Here is a 19,361-nt window from a genome sequence, read left to right as displayed (position 1 = left end):
GGGGAGGTCTCCGGGGCGGACCTGCAGAACCAGGAAACTGCGAGGCCGAAATTTAACCCCAAAAACACCTGGGGAAAAGCTCATTCCCTGCTCTGGGAAAAAAAAAAAACCCTGGAAAAGAGAATTCCCAAGGAAATCCCTGGAAAAGTTTCGGGAGCGGGCAGGGCTCGAGTCCCGGGAGGTGTCACCTCCTGGCACCTCCCGAATCCCGCGCAAAGGTCCCCGTTCCGCCCGTTTGTTTAAACAAACACATTCCCGGCGGGACAAATCCCCGGGAATACCCAGAGCGAGACGGAACCCGGGGCGGTTTGGCTCCGTGGAGGGCGAAATTTGGGATTTTCCCGGGATTTCTGCTGGCGGGACACCCCGGCCCAGGCTCTGCGGGAGTTTTGGGCGCTCCCGGAGCTTTTCCATGCTCCCGGATATTCCTGGTAGGTGGGAATTGCTTCCCCCCCCCGGGGGTGCTGAGGGCCCGCAGGTGCCTCCGGAGCGGGATGGAGCCGATGCAGCCGGGATTGACCCGTTCCGTGCTGGTTTTTCCCAGGAGATGAAATCCCGCCTGGATCCGGCTGCGCTGGGACTGCCCGAGGTGTGTGACCTGTCCGGGACCGGGACAAGGTGGGGATGTGGGGGCAGCCCCGTGGATCTGGGGTTGGAAAAATGGGAATATTCCTGGGGAGGGGAAGGAATTCTTGCCTTTGGGGCAGGGAAACTGAGGCACGGAGTCGGCCCCGCCCTGCCCTGGGGATCTTTGGCTGAATGACCCAGAAATCCCATGGGAAGGATCTCGGGGAGTCGGGAAGGGAGAGTTTGACCCCGAGGGGGACGCGGGGGTTGTTCCCGATCCCTGAAATTGGCTGGGAAAGGGAATCGGGGGGTGCCGAGGGCTGTGGGGGAGGGGGGAAGAGGGAGCGGTTCCGGATTTGGGGAACGGCAGCGGCACCCCCGGATCTGCGGGAAAAGGGTTAACAGGGAAAAAGATCTGCTCGGCCAAGTGGTTCCTGGTTTGTTTGGAGTGCGGGAGAGGAGAGGGAGGGGGAGGGGGCGCGGGGCTGGGACCCCTCGGGACTCGGGAACCGCCGGGCCGGCACCTCGGGAATTGGGAATTTCCGCCTTGCACGGAGCTCACCCCCCCCTCCCGTCCCCCGCAGGTAGGTCCGGGGTGACCCGGGGTGACCTGGGGTGACCTGGGGACAGCGGGACCCCCCAGAGTCCCCTCTGAGCCCCCCGGCCCCGCTGTCACCTCTGAGGCCACCCCGGGGCCACCCCCCGGGCCCTTCCCCGCGACACCCCCGTGGTCCCCCCGTGGTCCCCCCAAGGTCACGGCCCTCGAGCCGGGCCCTGGTCCCTCCGACACCCCCGGGGTGGGGATCCCCCGCCGCTCGTCCCCCGGCGGTACCGGACGATCCTGGGAAAACACCGGGCCCCCCCCCGCTCCGAACCCCGCCGGGAATTCCGGAATTCCCAGCGGGAATCCCATCCTGGGCGTGAGTTTGGCCGTTCCCAGCTCGGAGCAGCTCCCGAAATTCCCGGTCCGCCGTTATCCCGCTGTTCCCGAGTCCCGTTCGGGATCCAAACCCGCCGCTCCCCGCCAACATTTCGGGGCTGCCCCCGGGACCGGGATTTGGGGCGAGGGGGATGTCCCCAGGACCGGGATTTGGGTGGGGGGATGTCCCCAGGGTCGGGATTTGGGGCGAGGGGGATGTCCCCAGGACCGGGATTTGGGGCGAGGGGGATGTCCCCAGGGTCGGGATTTGGGGGGAGCTGCTGCAGGATTTCCCTTTCCCGGCTCCGGAGTTTGGATTTGCATCCTGAGATTCCCACCGAGCTCCGGGAAGCTCCTGCACATCCCGCGTGCTTTTCTGCACCTGGATGAGCCCGGGAGCCCCAAAATCTGCGTGGGGGGAACCTCGTGGGTTCTTGGGAAGAGCCGTGCCTGTGGGTTTCCCCTGGAGCCATGGCCACGCTCCTCTCCTCATTTTTTTGTGATTCCATGTTTATTATCCCGCGTTTGTGGCCGATCCCCGGCAGATCCACAAAGGAAAGGGTTTTTTTGGTTTTTTTGGTGTTTTTTTTTTTTTTATTTAATCAGCTGACCGGGCTGGGAATGTAAAAACAGGAAAAACGGCTGAGCTCATCCCAGCTCATCCCAGCTCATCCCAGTCCTCTCCCTGTCCCCAGCGGGGTGAGTCTGGCCAGGGCAGGATGTGCCAGCCTGGGAATGGTGTCGGGATTTGGGGATTGTGAGACTGGGCTGGGGCACAGGGATCGGGGGGATCCACCAGGGGCAGCCCAGGACCCACCTGCACCAAGGCCAGGAGGGGATCCCAGCAGGAGCAGCTGGCTCGGGGTGCCCAGGGGGTGTCGGGGTTTGGGGGGGATGTTGGGATTTTGGGAGGGGGGTCAGGATTCCCAGGGGCTTCCCAGTCTCATGTGGCCTTTTGAGGGGCCATGGCCAGGCTGAAATCCTCCAGATCCCATCTCAGATCACACCCTAAAGCCTGCTCTGATCCCACCCCAAAACCCACTCAGATCCCATCTCAAATCCCACCCCAAACCCGCTCAGATCCCATCTCAAATCCCACCCCAAACCTGCTCTGATCCCACCCCAAAACCCACTCAGATCCCATCTCAAATCCCACCCCAAACCTGCTCTGATCCCACCCCAAAACCCACTCAGATTCCATCTCAGATTCCACCCCAAAACCTGCTCTGATCCCACCCCAAAACCCACTCAGATCCCATCTCAAATCCCACCCCAAACCCGCTCTGATCCCACCCCAAAACCCACTCAGATCCCATCTCAGATCCCACCCCAAACCTCGCCGTGTTCCCATCCCACCGCCTCTCCCAGCCCCATCCCAAATCCCACCCCAGGTCCCATCCAAGATCCCATCCCAGACCCCCTGCTCCCTCTAAAGCCCCCTCCCCACTCCGGGGGGGCTTTTCCCTCCCCTCAGGAGGTGGGAATCTGGGGGCTCGGGTGAGCTGCGTCCTTGCAGGATCCCCCTGGAGTGAGAGGTCCCATTCCCAATTCCATTCCCATTCCTGTTCCCATTTCCATTCCCAGTCCCTTTCCCAATCCCTTTCTCACTCCCATTCCCATTTCCTCTCCTATTCCCATTCCCATCCCTGTTCCCAATCCCATTTTCCCATTTCCTCTCCCATTTTCCCCTTCCCCGCTCCCATCCCTGTTCCCAATCCCATTTTCCCATTTCCCCTCCCATTTTCCCCTTCCCCGCTCCCATCCCTGTTCCCAATCCCATTTTCCCATTTCCTCTCCCATTTTCCCCTTCCCCGCTCCCATCCCTGTTCCCAATCCCATTTTCCCATTTCCTCTCCCATTTTCCCCTTCCCCGCTCCCATCCCAGCCGAATTCCTCCCAGTTTAATGAATAACCAGGAGAGCTCAGCCTCGGGGAGGGGGGGGAGTTTGACTTTCCCGTCCCCCCGGGGGCTTTGGGGACCCTCCGGCGCCGCAGGGACACGGCCGGGAACGGCAACGCCCCCCTGCTCCAGCTGAGACCCCCCCCCAAATCCACCTCAGAGCTGGGCTGGACCCCCCCGACCCCTCCACGCCCCCTTCCCGCAGCGTCCAGCCCTGAGCGGCACCGGGAGCCCCCCAAAATCCTGGAGCACCCCCAAGTCCTGGAGCCCCCCCAAGTCACCCCAGAGCCCTGCGGGGGGGTCCCCGCCGCGCTCCCGCCCCCGAGGCGCCGCTGCGTGTCCGTCCTGGAGCCCGGCACGGCCTGGGATGAGGATGAGGAGGAGGAGGAGGAGGAAGGGCGAATCCGCGGCGTGTCCCTGCGGAGATCCGGGGCGCTGCGGAGCTCCCTGGACCCTTTCCGGAGGCACAGCTGGGAGCCGGGCAAGGACCCGCGGGGCATCCCGGGCTACGGGCAGCTCAGGTAGAGGGCGACCCCCGTGCCACCGTCCCCCCCAAATCCATCAGGGTCGGGGGTCTTCCTGCATCCCTGAGCCCTCCAAACCCAATCTGGGACCCTCCGTGGGGTGGGGGACACCCCAAATTCCCTGCTCCCCCTCCGGGACCCGCTTTGGGGGTGTCCCCCCCTCGGGGACCCGCTTTGGGGGTGACTTTCCCCGTGTCCCCCCCCCAGCCGGAGCCCCGAGCTCGGTTCCAGCGCGGAGCAGCTGGGGGGACTCTGCCGGCGCCCCCGGGACCCCCGGAGGGCCCCCCTGGTGCACAGCAGTGACGAGCTGGACTCGCTGCTCTCGCAGGACGAGGAGGACGAGGCCGACGTGAGGCGGGCACAGGTGGGACCCTCCTGTCACCCCGGGGTCACCCAGAGCCCACCTGAGCTGGGGGAGGGGACAGGGGACACCGGGAAGGGGAGCGCTGAGAGAAAGTCACATCCTGGTGGCTTTGCTGTCCATTCTGGGTGGCTTTGGCATCGTCCTGGTGGCTTTGTTGTCACCCCAAGTGGCTTTGTCATCATCCTGGTGGCTTTGCCATCATTTGGGGTCAGCCTGTCACCACTTTGGGTGGCTTTGCCATCATCCTGCTGGTTTGTCATTGTCCTGAGACACTTTGTCGCCACTTTGAGTGGCTTTGCCACACTCCTGGTGGCTTTGTTGTCACCCCAAGTGGCTTTGTCATCATCCTGAGTGGCTTTGCCATCATTTGGGGTCAGCCTGTCACCACTTTGGGTGGCTTTGCCATCATCCCGGGTGGCTTTGCCATTGTCCTGCTGGTCTGCCATCACCCAGAGTGACTTTGCCATTGTCCTGAGACACTTTGTCACCATCTTGAGTGGCTTTGCCACAGTCCTGGTGGCATTGTCACTGTCCTCGTGCCTTTGCCATCATCCCGGGTGGCTGTGCCATCGCCACCGGTGGCTTTGCCACTGTCCAGAGTGCCCAGGACGCTCCTTCCCGTCCCTGCCCCCTGGCAGCAGCTTCCTTTTGGGGACCGATGTCGGGGAGGGAGGGTGGCAGTGCCACTGTCGCTGTCCCTGCTGGCAGGAGGACGCGAGGAGGCTCCCGGCGCCCCGGGCCGGGCCCCTCTCCCGGGGCTGGTCCCGTTTCAAATCCGCGTCGCTCGGTGTCATCGCCAGTGTCCCCGGCGAGGACGGTGAGTCTGTCCCCCCGGGAGGGACCCTCGTGTCCCCCCGGGGCGCTGTCCCTGCTCCGACCTCCCTGTAACGACCCAAAATCGATGGCGCTGCCACCGCAGTTAATTAGTTAATTATCGCCCCCTCCCTCCCCAGCTCCTCGCGACCCTTTTTAAATTCCTTTTCCCTTTTCCAGCCGCCGAAATTCCCCCGTTCGCCTCCCAGCAGAGCCTGCTCGGCGGGTGAGTCCCCTGGTGTCCCCTGGGCGTCCCCCGCACTGTCCTGTCCCCTCCCCGCGCCTGTCACAGCCCATTCCCGTCCTCATTAGGGCGGCTGTGCCCGGGAATCGTCACACCGGGGGCTGGCCCGGCGCCCCGCGGGGACAGGGACAGGCTTGGGGACAGCGACAGGGATGGGGACACTCTGCCCTGCCAAAAATGGGGCTTGTCCCCCCTTCAAAAGTGGCTCTGAAGGTGATTTGTCCCCGTCCGAGGGCATCCTGTCCCCTCCCCCGAGGGTGATTTATCTCCGACAGCGGCTTGTCCCCCCCAAATGGGGATTTGTCCCCCCAAATGGGGATTTGTCCCCTCAAATGGGGATTTGTCCCCCCCCAAATGGGGATTTGTCGCCCCAAATGGGGATTTGTCCCCCCCAAATGGGGATTTATTCCCCCCCAAATGGGGATTTGTCCCCCCCCCAAATGGGGATTTGTCCCCCCCCAAATGGGGATTTGTCCCCCCCAAAAGGGGATTTGTCCCCTTCAGGGAGAATTTGTCCCCTCCAAGGGTGGCTTTTGTCCCCCCTGGGGGTGTTTTGTCCCCTCCAAGGGCGCTTTGTCCCCCTCCGAGGTTGTCCCCAAGGAACCAGGACCCCCTCCCCGCTCCCCAAATCGGGGGGCAGAGACACGGGGGACCCCCGGAAGGGGACAGAGAGGGCTGGGGTGGGGACAGAGGGGGCTGGGGTGGGGACAGAGGGGGCTCTGTGGTGGCCCGGCTGGCAGCGGGGAGGGGACACGCACGCTCCTCCCCGTTCCCGGCGGGGACAGAGCGGGATTGTCCGGCGGGATTGTCCAGCGGGATCCTCCTCCCGCAGCACCGGGAGCCGCCAGCGGCTGGCGGGGGAGGCGGGGACCCCCCCGGGCCGGGAAGGGACCCCCCTGGACAGGACCCTCAGCTTCATCCGCAGGATGACCGGGAAGACAAAGGTACGGGAAAAACGGGAGCGGGGCGGGATCGGCTCGGCGGGCGCGGCGGGACAACGGAACAACGGGAAACGGGATAACGGGATAACGGGAAAACGGGATAACGGGATGAATTCAGGGATGCTCTGCCGTGCCTCAGTTTCCCGTGTCCCGCCCGGCTCCGTCGCTCGCCTTTTGCCAGATTTTGGGAGCTAAAAGAAAGGAAAATGTGCTCCGGGAAGGGATCCCGAGCGCATCCCCCCCGCTCATCCCGGCCTCTCCCGCCGCCATCCCTCCCTCGGGAATGTTTCCCTCCTGCTCCTTCCCCTCCCGTGCCTCAGTTTCCCCTCTCCCGCCCGTTCCTGAGGCGCTTTGGTTACTCGGGGGGAGGGTCCCCCCTCAATTCCCCCCTCAGGGTGGGAAACTGAGGCACGAGGGGACGCAGCAGCGGGCGGTGGCTTTGTCCCCGCGGCTGCCACCCCAGCCGGGTTTTGGGGGGGCCAAGCCCCGCTCGCCCCCCCCGGTCGGCCCCGATTTGCCGCCATGCGGAGCCGTTAATCCCTGACCTCCTCCTCCTCCTCCTCCTCCTCCTCCTCCCGCTCCTCCTCCCGCTCTTCCCGCCGGATTAGCCGCCAGCTGTTCCCATCTGGGGGGGCCCCGCGTCCCCCCCCCGGTTCCAAATCCCGCCTGGAGCAGCCGCGGGATCCGGAACCGCCCGGGGGGACGGCTCCAGCCTCATCCCGGCATCGCGGCGGGGCCGGGACGCGCTGAAATCCGGCCTTCCTTGGGATGTTTATTGGGATTATTCGATTGTTTGTTCGGGATTTTGTGGGGAAAAGGCGCCTGGAAGTCGGGGTGGGCTTGGAGGGGGGGGCTCCGGCTCCGTGTGGGGGTGGGGAGGGGGTCGGTCCCGGCTGGAACAGCGGGACATGGAGGAAATATTCTTTCCCAAAACGGCTGTTTCGGGAAAAAAATAAAAATAATCCCGCTCCTTTGGGGGCGAGCCCCGAGCCCCCAGATCCGGTGCCGGGGATTCCCGGTGGGAGGTTCTGTCGGTGCTGGGGTGACTCCGGGGGTCTCTGTGGCCGGACCCCCTCCCCCCATTTCCCTCCCCCCGGCGTTTTCACGGCTCAGCCGCCCCCTCCCCTCGGCCTCGGGGGGGTTTCCACTCCCGACCCCCCCCCGAACTCCCGGAGCATCCGGGGGCGTCTCCGGGGGTTCCTCCGGTGGTTTTGGGGGAAGGGGAGGAGAAGTGCCGGTCCCGGTGTGTCCGGGAGGAAATGAGGATGGGGAATGTGGGTGAAAGGGGGGCTCTGACCGCGTCCTCCCCCCTCTCCGGGGGCCCCCGAGGCTTTGATTCCGCTTTGGTGACCAGGAGTTAATTAAAATCCGCAGTTTAATTAAAATCCAGCCTTGGCAGGCCCGGGAAGGAGCCGGGAATGAGTCGGGAATGAGTCAGGGATGAGGCCCAGGAGCTTCCAGGGATCTGCCCCCATCCTGGCCTTGGCACGTGGGATGTTTTCATGGATCCCAGGAATATTTTCCTGGATCCCTGGAATATTTTCCTGGATCCCAGGGAAGTTTTCCTGGATCCCAGGGATGTTTTCCTGGATCCTGGAATATTTTCCTGGATCCCAGGGAAGTTTTCCTGGATCCCAGGGAGGTTTTCCTGGATCCTGGAATATTTTCCTGGATCCCAGGGAAGTTTTCCTGAATCCCAGGGATGTTTTCCTGGATCTCAGAGGTGTTTTCCTGAATCCAGGGATGTTTTCCTGGATCCCAGGGATGTTTTCCTGAATCCCAGGGATGTTTTCCTGGATCCCAGGGATCTTTTCCTGAATCCCAGGAATGTTTTCCTGAATCCCAAGGATGTTTTCCTGAATCCCAGGGATGTTTTCCTGAATCCCAGGGATGTTTTCCTGGATCCTGGAATATTTTCCTGGATTCCAGGGATGTTTTCCTGGATCCCAGGGATCTTTTCCTGAATCCCAGGGATGTTTTCCCGGATCCCAGGGGTGTTTTCCTGAATGTTTTCCTGGATCCCAGGGATTTTTCCCCGGGAATGCCCACCCCACCCTCCCCATGGTGCATCCCACCCCTCTCCCAGGGGATTTTTGGTGCCGTTCCCGATCCACAGCCGCTGGTTTTCCCCAGGGAAACTGAGGCAGCCGGGAGCGGTGACACCCCTGGGTGGCACCGCTGGATTTTCCTGGTTATTCATTAATCCCAGCCCTGCCGGTGGCGCTCGCGTCCGCGTCCCCTTGGTGTCCCCTCGGTGCCACCAGGCTGGGAAAAGCGGGATAAAAGGACATTTAACTCGGCATCCCGGAACTGCCGGGGGTGGCTTTGTCCTGGGGCTCCCCAGGTGACACTTGGGGACTTTGGGGTCCCCAAAAAGCCACAGCTGGGATCAGGAGCGTTATCTCAGACCGATGCCATAAATCCTGGCTTATCTCGGTGGAGTTAATGTTCAACCGCTGACTCCAACCCGGCTCCCGCGGCCAGGACCTCTCCCAAGCCGCTGTTTTATGGGGAAAAAGGAACATTTTCCCCAAAATTGCACTTTTATCCCAACTTTCCATGCCCAGGGAAGTGGCAGCACCCCTGGAAGGGCCCTCCTGGGAAAGGCCCAGCCTGGATTTGCCACAGCTGGGAGATAAGAGCCCCAAAATGGAGGAGAGCAGGGTTGGGGTTGGTGTCACCCCAAAACCGGAGCTGGGGGGCTTTGGGAGGGCTGGAATCCCATGGGATTTGCTGCTTCCTTTTGGGATTCCTGTGCCGCGCTGGGATGGGAAGGGGCTGTTCCCAAAACTCGGGGCTTTCCAGGGAGTGCGTGAGGGGGGAAACTGAGGCACGGAGAGGAAGGGCTGGACTTGGGGCCACATCCGGGCTGCCGGGGCCGGAGCAGGGGGAGCTCCGAGGGGCGACCCCGGGGGATGCTGGGGGTGGTCCGAGGGGCTCCGGGGACCGATCCCGAGGGGATTCCGGGGATTGATCCCGGGGGGAATCCGGGGATTGATCCCGAAGGGACTCCGGGGTTTGATCCCGGGGGGAATCCGGGGATTGATCCTGAGGGGAATCCGGGGATTGATCCCGAGGGGAATCCGGGGATTGATCCCTGGGGGAATCCGGGGATTGATCCCGAGGGGATTCTGGGGATTGATCCCGGGGGGAATCCGGGGATTGATCCTGAGGGGATTCTGGGGATTGATCCCGGGGGGAATCCGGGGATTGATCCTGAGGGGATTCCGGGGGTTGATCCTGAGGGGAATCCGGGGATTGATCCCGAAGGGAATCCGGGGATTGATCCCTGGGGGAATCCGGGGATTGATCCTGAGGGGATTCTGGGGATTGATCCCCCGGGGATTGATCCCGAGGGGATTCTGGGGATTGATCCCCCGGGGATTGATCCCGAGGGGACTCCGGGGATTGATCCCGAGGGGACTCCGGGGATTGATCCCGGGGGGAATCCGGGAATTGATCCCCCGGGGATTGATCCCGAGGGGACTCCGGGGATTGATCCCGAGGGATGCTGGGACACAGATCCCTCCGGATGCTGGATTAGAGATCCCGAGGGATGCTGGGCATGGTCCGAGGGGACTCCGGGGACAGATTCCAAAGGATGCTGGGGATGATTCGGGATGAGCCTGGTGACCAATCCCGAGGGATGCTGGGTGTGATCTGGGGTGGCTGCAGGGGCCGATCCCTCGGGATGTTGGGATTCAGATCCCTTGGGATGCTGGGACACAAATCCTTCAGGATGCTGGAGCGTAGATTCCTCGGGATGTGGAATTCAGATCCCTCCGGGTGCTGGGGCACAGATCCCTCGGGATTTTGAATTCAGATCCTTGGAGATATTGGATTACAAATCCCTGAGGATGTTGAATTCAGATCCCTGGGGATGCCGGAATTCAGATCCCTGGGGATTTTAGATTCAGATCCCTGGGGATTTTAGATTCAGATCCCTGGGGATTTTAGATTCAGATCCCTGGGAATTTTAGATTCAGATCCCTGCAGATTTTAGATTCAGATCCCTGGGGATTTTAGATTCAGATCCCTGCGGGTGCTGCGGTTCCGTGCCCGGAGCTGGGCTGATCCCGGCTCTGCTCCCTCGGGAACCGATCCCGGAGGAAGGCGCGGTGCCGATCCCGGGGGATGCGGATGCCGGGGAGGCTCCGGGGCTCCGGTCCCGGCTGAATCCCGGGAATCCCGGCTGGATCCCGGCCGGATCCCGGGAACCCCGCGCGAACAAAGGCCCCGCGGGCAGCACGAGGCCGGGGGGCGGCGCGACCCGCCCCCGGGAGGGCGGGACCGACAGGGACCGGGCAGGGACCGGGAGCACCGGGAGGGGACCGGGAAGGAGCCGGGAAAGAGCCGGGAGCGCCGGGAGAGCACCGGGAAGCACCGGGAAGCACCGGGAGGGAGCCGGGAGCGCTCCCTGGATTATGTCCCGTATCGAGTCGCTGTCGCGAGTCAGGAGCGATCGCGCCAAGGTGGGTCCCGGCCAGCGCAGCCCCCCCCGAGCGGGGTCCCCCCCTTTTCCAGCCCCTCTTGGGGTGGGGGGGCTCTTCCCTCCCTGCTCCTGTTTGGGGGGACAGGGAGGGGTCTCCCCATCCCTCACCCAAACTTGGGGGACTCTGCCCTGCCCCAGGCGGAGGCGGGGATTTTTTGGGGGGTCTTTTTGGGGGGGTTTGGGTTTTTTTTGGGGGGCACGGGGTGATGCTCGGGGTTACGCGATTCGGGGGTCCCGATAGGAGGGGGCGGAGGGTGGGGAGGGGGCGAGGGTCCCCCCCCAGCTGCTCCCCCATTGTGCAGGGAATGGAACAGGGACCCCCTGCCCGCGTCCCCTCGAGGACCCCCGTGTGTCCCCCCCAAAACTTCGCCGCCCCAAACTTCGCCCCGGCTCTTCCTCATCCTCCTTTCCGCCGAAGCTTCGGGTGACGCGAGGATGAGGATGAGGAAGTCGCCTTCCCCTCCTGCCGGGCGGGGGAAGAAATTTTAGTGAAACCCCCCCACCCCGCACCCCAATTTGAGATTAATTAAAGACAAAGCCCGGCGAGGGGGGGGGGAGGGGGGGTTCGGGGATGGGGAAACTGAGGCACGGGGCGCTCCGGGAGCTTTTCCGCCGCTCCGACCCCCGTGACCGGGGGGGGGGCGGGGGGGGGGGACCGGGCATGTGGCAATGCCGGCGTGGCGAAACGCCGGGCGGGGAGCTGGGGGGGGGCTCGGGGGGGGCCCGCGGGGCTTTGTGTGCCCGCCGTGCTCGGGCAAGGCCTTTTCGGGGGGGGGGGAAATGCTCTGTGCCCCCCCCGAACCTCAGTTTACCCAAAACGGGGATTTTTTTGAGACCTCGCCCCGAGCGCTCTTGGATGCTCTGAGTTGATCGAGCAGCGGGGGCGGGAGGATTTTGGGGTGCCCCCACCCCGGAAAGGGGCTTGGGGAGGTCAGGGAGGGGTTTGGGGGGGCTCTGGGGAGGTTTTTGGGGGGGGTCGGGGGTGGTTTTGTGGAAGGGGGAAGTGGTTGTCGGTCCCTGCGCCGCCCCGCGGGGGGGGAATGGTGGTTTTTTGGGTTTTTTTTTGGTTTTTTTTTGTTTAAAAAAAGTTTCGTCCGAGACGTTTTCGCCCCACCCAAGACCGGGGGGGGGTCGAGGGGTCGGGGTGACCCCCCCGTAGAGGGAGCGACCCCCAAGGGATCCCCAAAAGCAGCGGAACCCCCCCGGTCCCGCCTGGGAGGGGACATTTGGGGACCCCCCCCGAACCCCCCCGTGCGGTTTTCCGGGGGATCCCCACCTGCATTTGGGGGGGGGAACTCCTGGCAGAGACCCCCCCCCCCCCCGCTCTCCTCGGAGCCCCCCAGAACACCTCAGGGGGGTCCCTGCTCCCCCAGATCCCCCCTAAATCCGGGGGGGTTCAAATCCCACGGGGAAAATTTGGGGGTTCAGGGGGTCTGGGGGGGGTCACCCGGTGATTTTTTTTGGGGAGGGGGGATCTGCTGGGGGTCCCCCCGTGTTCCCCATCCCGGCCCCGCGGGGTCTTTGTTGCCTCGGCCGTGGCTTTGTTCGCCGCCGGGGCGGCAGGAGGGGGGGGCGTCCCCAAAAAGGGGGGGGGGGCTGTCCCCAAAAAGGGGGGGGGGCTGTCCCCAAAAAGGGGGGGAACTTCCCCCAAAAAGGAGAGGCTGGCCCCCCGCAGCTCCGTGAGGCCGTTTCAGGGTTCAGCTCCGTCAAAGCTCGCTGGGTTTTGGGGTGGGGGCTCCTCCCTTCACCCCCCCCATCCCCATCCAGGGCGCTTTTAGGGTGGGGTCTGCGAGCACCCCAAAACTCCCCCCGGAGCTCCGCGCGGAGTTTTGGGGCCGGAACAGGAACCCAAAAAGCCCGGCTCTATTTAAAGCGCTGAAACTTCCTCCGCCCCCAGCTCCGGGCGGGGGGGGGGGGGGGGTCCGGAACCGCGGGGACCCCAAAATTCCGCGCACGGAGCAGCCGCGTGTCCCCGCACCCCGGTTTGTGCGGCGGGTTTGGGGGTTCGGGGCGGCTTTTGGGGGGTTTTGGGGTGCGCGGTCGCTTCCCCCCCCCCTTCCCATCCCCGCGGTTTTTAGAGCTTCGTGTCCCCCCCGGGGCGCACCGAGACCCCCCCCCAAATTTGCATCAGAGGGGATGCGGGACCCCCCGAAATTCTCCCGGGGTGATTTTGGGGTTTTTTTTTTTGGTTGTGGGGGTGTCACCCCCGGTTCTCCTGAGGGTTTTGTCCGGGGGGTTCTGCTCCGGGGGGGGTCCCGGGGCGGGCAGGAAGCGGCGGCGGCTCCCGCCTTTGTCTGGCGCGGTTCGGTTTCCTCCTCGGGAGCTGGGGGGGGCCCAAAATGGGGAGGAAAACACGGAAATGGGTGCGGAGAAAAGCGGGGAAAGAGAGGAGAAAAGTCAGGGGAAAAAAGGAGGAAAAATGGTAAAAAAGAAAAAAAAAATAGAGATGGAAAAGTGCGGGGGGAAATAGGGGAGAAGAAAGGAAAATAAGATGTGAAAAGGGGAAATTAACAGGGGGGAAAGAAGTAAAGATGGAAAAATCAGTTAAAAAGGACAATGCTGTAAAAAGGGGGATATGTAGATAAAAAAGGGAAAAAAGGTAAAAAAGGGGGAAGGCGGAAAAAAGGAATGATAAAAAAAGGAAAGAAAATCGGGGTGAAAAAGGGAAGAAAAGCAGAAAGATAAAGTGAAGGGAAGGAGAGTGAAAAACAGGGAGCTAAAAAAGAATAAAAAAAGAATAAAGAGAAAGCAAAAAAAATGAAAGAAAAAGAAAGGCGAGCAAATAAAGGGAGGGGGGAAAAAAAAAAAGAAAAGAACAAAAAAAGGGAGGAAAAGAAAAGAAAAACAAACAAAACCGGCGGAGCAAAGGGAAAAATCAAAGGAAAACAAACAAGCGGGCGGGAACAATCGCGCGCGGGGCGGATGTCGCGGCCGATGTCGCGGCCGATGTCGCGGCCGGAGGCGCCGCCGGGCTCGGGGGGGGTCGGGGGGGGTCCGGGCTTGGGGGGTCCGGGATGTGCTGCTGCTCCTGCGCCCCGTTCCCGGCGGAGGGGGGAGGCGGAGGGACCCCTGAGGCCAGAGCGGGTGAGAGCCCCCCGCGACCCCCGCCCGGGTTTGGGGACACGGGGTGACACTGGGGTCCCCATCAGGGGGGTCCCAAAGGTGCCTCATGGGGTCCCATTCGTGCTCCGAGGGGTCCTAAAGGTGCCCCTGGGGTCCCTCTCCAGCCCCTGGGGTCCCCCCCCCCATTCTCCAGCCCCCCGGGGGTCTCTCAGCCCCTCCCCCGCCCTCGGGGGGGGGGGGTCAGGAGCAGGGAAGGACAGCGGGACCCCCCCTTGGGGATTGGGGAGGGGAACTGGGGGGTCCCGAGGGGGTTTTGGGGGGCTGTTGGTTGGCACCCGCCGGTGCCAGGCACGGCCGGGGGGGCCCGGGGGGGGCACAAAGGCCTCTCTGTGCCCGGGGGGGGGGGGCGGGGGGGGGTCCGAGGCCAGCACGGCGACACTCAGGGGGTGCCACCCACTCGCTCCCCTTTTCCACACGGGAAAAAAAACCCAAACCGACCCCCCCCCCACAGCCCCCTCCCCAAAACCATCCCCGTGCGGGGCTCACCCGCCTCCCCACCCCCCGTTTTTTGGGGGGGGGGGGTTAAAGGGGTGATGGGCTAAAAATAGGTGGTGGGGGGGCGCAGGACGATGTCCCCAACCCCCCACGGGGGGCAGCGTCACCCCCGGGTGCGCCCCCGCAGCCCGTCCCCATTGGGGCTGGCACCGGGGGGGGCCGTGCCGGGGCGGGGGGGATCTCTCCCGCAGCCTCCGGTTACCGTGGAAACGGGATGCTGGGAAGCGGCAGCGAGCGCAGGGAGCGGGGTGGGCTCTCCCCGTCCTCCGGGCTCCCCAACGACCCCCCGGGAGCCACGGGAGAGCGGCGGCTCCCCGCGGCCATGAGCCGCGTACCGAGAGCGGCGGGAGCGGGAGCGGCGGGGAGCGGCGGGGCGGCCCCGGTGCCGCAGCCCCGTCAGGCGTCCGGTGCCGCTGTCCGGGCAGGGCAAGGACAAGGAGAGGATGAAGGAGGGCAAGGAGAAGGACGCGCGTTACACCAACGGGCACCTCTTCACCACCATCTCCGTGTCGGGCATGACCATGTGCTTCGCCTGCAACAAGAGCATCACGGCCAAGGAAGCGCTGGTGTGCCCCAGTGAGTGCCCGGGGGCATGCCAGGGGACGGGGAGGGAAATGCCAGCTGCCTGTGCCCGGCAGGCATTGCCAGGGGGGGTTTGCCAGGGGGATGGGCCGGGGCAGGGTTGGCACGGTGGCATGGCTGGGGTGGCTTTGGCGGGGTGGCATTGCCAGGGTGGCATTGCCAGGGTGGCTTTGCTGCAGTGGCTTTGCCAGGGTGGATTTGGTGGGGTGGCATTGATGGGGTGGCATTGCCAGGGTGGCATTGCCAGGGTGGCATTGCCAGGGTGGCTTTGCTGCAGTGGCTTTGCCAGGGTGGATTTGGTGGGGTGGCATTGATAGGGTGGCATTGATGGGGGTGGCATTGCCACGGTGGCTTTGCTGCAGTGGCTTTGCCAGGGTTGGATTTGATGGGATGGCTTTGCCAGGGTGGCATGGCTGGGGTGGCATTGCCAGGACAGAATTGCCACGGTGGCTTTGCTGCAGTGGCTTTGCCAGGGTGGCATTGCTGGGGTAGCTTTGCCAGGGTAGATTTGGTGGGGTGGCATTGCCAGGGTGGCATGGCTGGGGTGGCATTGCTGCAGTGGCTTTGCCAGGCTGGATTTGATGGAGTGGCATTGCCAGGGCAGAATTGCCAGGGTGGCTTTGCTGCAGTGGCATTGCCAGGGTGGCATTGCCAGGGTGGCTTTGCCAGGGCAGAACTGCCAGGGTGGCTTTTCTGCAGTGGCTTTGCCAGGGTGGCATTGCTGGGGTGGCATTGCCAGGTTGGCTTTGCCAGGGTGGCATTGCTGGGGTGGCTTTGCTAGGGCAGAACTGCCAGGGTGGCATCTCTGCAGTGGCTTTGCCCGGGTGGCATTGCTGGGGTGGCATTGCCAGGGTGGCTTTTCCAGAGTGGAGTTGCCAGGGTAGCTTTGCCGCAGTGGATTTTTTGAGGATGGCTCTTCTGGGGCGTCTTTTCCATCATGGCTTTGCCAGGGTGGCATTGCCAGGGCAGAAATGCCAGGGTGGCTTTGCTGCAGTGGCTTTGCCAGGGTGAATTTGATGGGATAACTTTTCCAGGTTGGCTCTGCCAGGGCAGAAATACCAGGGTGGCTTTGCCAGGATGAAATTTCCGGGGTGGCTTTGCTGCAGTGGCTTTGCCAGGGTGGAATTGCTGGGGTGGCATTGCCAGGATGACATTTCTGTGGTGGCATGGCCAGGGTGGCACTGCCAGGATGACATTTCTGTGGTGGCATGGCAGGGTGGCACTGCACAGGATGACATTTCTGTGGTGGCATGGCCAGGGTGGCACTGCCAGGATGACATTTCTGTGGTGGCATGGCCAGGGTGGCACTGCCAGGATGACATTTCTGTGGTGGCTTGGCCAGGGTGGCATTGCCAGGATGACATTTCTGTGGTGGCATGGCCAGGGTGGCACTGCCAGGATGACATTTCTGTGGTGGCTTTGGCCAGGGTGGCATTGCCAGGATGACATTTCTGTGGTGGCTTGGCCAGGGTGGCATTGCCAGGATGACATTTCTGTGGTGGCTTGGCCAGGGTGGCACTGCCAGGATGACATTTCTGTGGTGGCATGGCCAGGGTGGCACTGCCAGGATGACATTTCTGTGGTGGCATGGCCGGGGTGGCACTGCCAGGATGACATTTCTGTGGTGGCATGTCCAGGGTGGCACTGCCAGGATGACATTTCTGGGGTGACTTGGCCGGAGGTGGCATTGCCAGGATGACATTTCTGTGGTGGCATGGCCAGGGTGGCACTGCCGCAGTGACTTTTGCAGCGTGGAGTTGCCAGGGTGGCTTTTTCTGGGGTGGCTTTGCCGCAGTGGCTTTTTCTGAGGAGGCTTTTTTTTGGGATGACTTTTTTTGGGGTGGCTTTGCTGGGGCGGAATTGCTGGGGTGGCTTTGCCAGATTGGATTTGCCGCAGTGGCTTCGCCAGGGTGGCTTTTTTGGGATGGCTTTTTTGGGGGTGGCTTTTTTAGGGTCACCCTTGCCAGGGTGGCAGTGCCATGGTGGCTTTTTTGGGGTGCTTTGCCAGGGTCACTGTGCCACGGTGGCTTTTTTGGGATGTTTTTTTTTAGCGTGGCCTTGCCAGGGTGACAGTGCCACTGTGGCTTTTCTGGCATGTCTTTTTCGGGGTCACCCTTGCGAGGGTGACAGTGCCATGGTGGCTTTTTTGGGATGGCTTTTTTGGGATGGCTTTTTTGGGGTGGCCTTGCCAGGGTGACAGTGCCACGGTGGCTTTTTTGGGGTGGCTTTTTTGGGGTCACCCTTGCCAGGGTGACAGTGCCACGGTGGCTTTTTTGGGGTGGCTTTTTTGGGGTGGCTTTTTTGGGGTGGCCTTGCCAGGGTGACAGTGCCACGGTGGCTTTTTTGGGGTGGCTTTTTTGGGGTCACCCTTGCGAGGGTGACAGTGCCATGGTGGCTTTTCTGGCATGTCTTTTTTGGGGTCACCCTTGCCAGGGTGGCAGTGCCATGGTGGCTTTTTTGGGGTGGCTTTGCCAGGGTGACAGTGCCGTGGTGGCTTTTTTGGGACAGCTTTTTTTGGACAGCTTTTTTAGGGTGGCTTTGCCACGGTGACAGTGCCATGGTGGCTTTTTTGGGGTGGCCTTGCCAGGGTGACAGTGCCGTGGTGGCTTTTTTGGGGGTGGCTTTTTTTAGGGTGGCCATGCCAGGGTGACAGTGCCATGGTGGCTTTTTCGGGGTCACCCTTGCCAGGGTGACAGTGCCATGGCGGCTTTTCCAAGATGACTTTTCTGGGGTGCTTTTGCCGCATGGCACCGCAGTGCCTGTTCCCAGTGCCCAGCTCCTGCCGGGTTTGTTGCCTGGAGCAGGAGATGGCTTCTCCACTTCTCCACCCTGGCACATCCCAGCTCCCTGGCACTGGTGGCCCCGCTCTGGCGTGGTGCCCTCGGGGCTGGGGCAGCTGCTCCGTGGCAGCTGCAGCTCCGGGTGGTCCCTCACCCCACCCTCATTCCCACCACATCTGCTGCCGTCGCTCTGCCAGGAGCCGGGGGGGAGGAGGGGTGGCAGGAGGGTCCCCGTGGCCTTTTTGTCACCCTCTCGCTGTCCCCCCAGCCTGCAACGTCACCATCCACAACCGCTGCAAGGACACCCTGCCCAACTGCACCAAGGTGAAGCAGAAGGTGAGCGCGGCGCCGCCAGGGGGGGTGAGGGAGCCGCGGGGAGGGAGGGGACGGGGGATGTGGCACTGGGGGACACGCGAGGACAGTGACGCTTCCGCTCCCCCGCAGCAGCAGAAGGCGGCGCTGCTGAAGAACAGCTCAGCCCTGCAGTCGGTGTCCCCTGCGCAACAAGAGTGAGTGGGGGGAGCCTTCCTCTCCTCTCCTTTCCTTTCCTTTCCTTTCCTGTTCCTTTCCTTTCCTTTCCTATCCTTTCCTTTCCTTTCCTTTCCTTTCCTTTCCTTTCCTTTCCTTTCCTTTCCTTCTCCTTTCCTTCCTTTCCTTTCCTTTCCTTTCCTTTCCTTTCTTTCCTTTCCTTTCCTTTCCTTTCCTTTCCTTTCCCCTTCCCTTCCCTTCCCTTCCCTTCCCTTTCCTTCCCTTCCCTTCCCTTCCCTTCCCTTCCCTTCCCTTCCTCCCTTCCCTTCCTTCCCTTCCCTTCCCTTCCCTTCCCTTTCCCTTCCCTTCCCTTCCCTTCCCTTCCCTTCCCTTCCCTTCCCTCTCCCTTCCCCTTCCCTTCCCTTCCCTTCCCTTCCCTTCCTTCCCTTCCCTTCCCTTCCCTTCCTCCCTTCCCTTCCTTCCTTCCCTTCCTTCCCTTCCCTTCTCCCTTCCCTTCCCTTCCCTTCCCTTCCCTTCCTTCCCTTCCCTTCCCTTCCTTCCCTCCCTTCCTTCCCTTCCCTTCCCTTCCCTTCCCCTTCCCTTCCCTTCCCTTCCCTTCCCTTCCCTTCCCTTCCCTTCCTTCCCTTCCCCTTCCCTTCCCTTCCCTTCCCTTCCCTTCCTTCCTTCCCTTCCCTTCCCTTCCCTTCCCTTCCTTCCTTCCCTTCCCTTCCCTTCCCTTCCCTTCCCTTCCCTTCCCTTCCCTTCCCTTCCCTTCCCTTCTTCCCTTCCCTTCCCTTCCCTTCCCTTCCCTTCCCTTTCCCTTCCCTTCCTTCCCTTCCCTTCCCCCCTTTCTCCTTTCCCTCCCCTGTGTCCCTGCCCAGCCTGGGGGGTGACAGGGGTGTCCCAGCACTGTCCCCTCCCCAGATGCCATCCGGGAGCGCCCCAACTCTGCCATCTACCCCTCGGAGAGCTTCGCGCAGACGCTGCTGGGGCCCCGCCGCGGCCGCCCCTCCTTGTCCCTCTCCAAGAGCGTCTCCACCACCAACATCTCGGGGTAAGGGCAGGAAACGGGGGTGACAGAGGGATCTGGGGGTGTCCCCATCCTGTCCCCATCATGTCCCACCCCCTCTCCAGGAATTTCAACGATGA

At 62.8% G+C, this 19,361-nt stretch overlaps 1 protein-coding gene across 1 annotated transcript in view; it reads left to right on the top strand.

Moving 5' to 3' along the window:
• Nucleotides 1-112: 112 nt before the first annotated feature.
• ARHGEF2 (Rho/Rac guanine nucleotide exchange factor 2) overlaps nucleotides 113-19,361 on the top strand; it is a 24,445-nt gene continuing 5,196 nt past the window's right edge. The window contains exons 1-12 of the mRNA XM_059870937.1: nucleotides 113-431; nucleotides 545-589; nucleotides 2,093-2,185; nucleotides 3,592-3,907; nucleotides 4,118-4,274; nucleotides 4,983-5,091; nucleotides 5,268-5,313; nucleotides 6,164-6,275; nucleotides 14,808-14,958; nucleotides 18,013-18,080; nucleotides 18,189-18,235; nucleotides 19,120-19,266. Coding sequence (XP_059726920.1) covers nucleotides 413-431; nucleotides 545-589; nucleotides 2,093-2,185; nucleotides 3,592-3,907; nucleotides 4,118-4,274; nucleotides 4,983-5,091; nucleotides 5,268-5,313; nucleotides 6,164-6,275; nucleotides 14,808-14,958; nucleotides 18,013-18,080; nucleotides 18,189-18,235; nucleotides 19,120-19,266 — 1,310 coding nt within the window. The 5' untranslated portion in view covers nucleotides 113-412. The remainder of the gene's footprint in view (nucleotides 432-544; nucleotides 590-2,092; nucleotides 2,186-3,591; nucleotides 3,908-4,117; nucleotides 4,275-4,982; nucleotides 5,092-5,267; nucleotides 5,314-6,163; nucleotides 6,276-14,807; nucleotides 14,959-18,012; nucleotides 18,081-18,188; nucleotides 18,236-19,119; nucleotides 19,267-19,361) is intronic.

This window comes from Haemorhous mexicanus, chromosome 31, assembly GCF_027477595.1.
Source record: "Haemorhous mexicanus isolate bHaeMex1 chromosome 31, bHaeMex1.pri, whole genome shotgun sequence".
Classification (NCBI taxonomy): domain Eukaryota; kingdom Metazoa; phylum Chordata; class Aves; order Passeriformes; family Fringillidae; genus Haemorhous; species Haemorhous mexicanus.
This window is presented reverse-complemented; position numbering and strand designations above follow the sequence as displayed.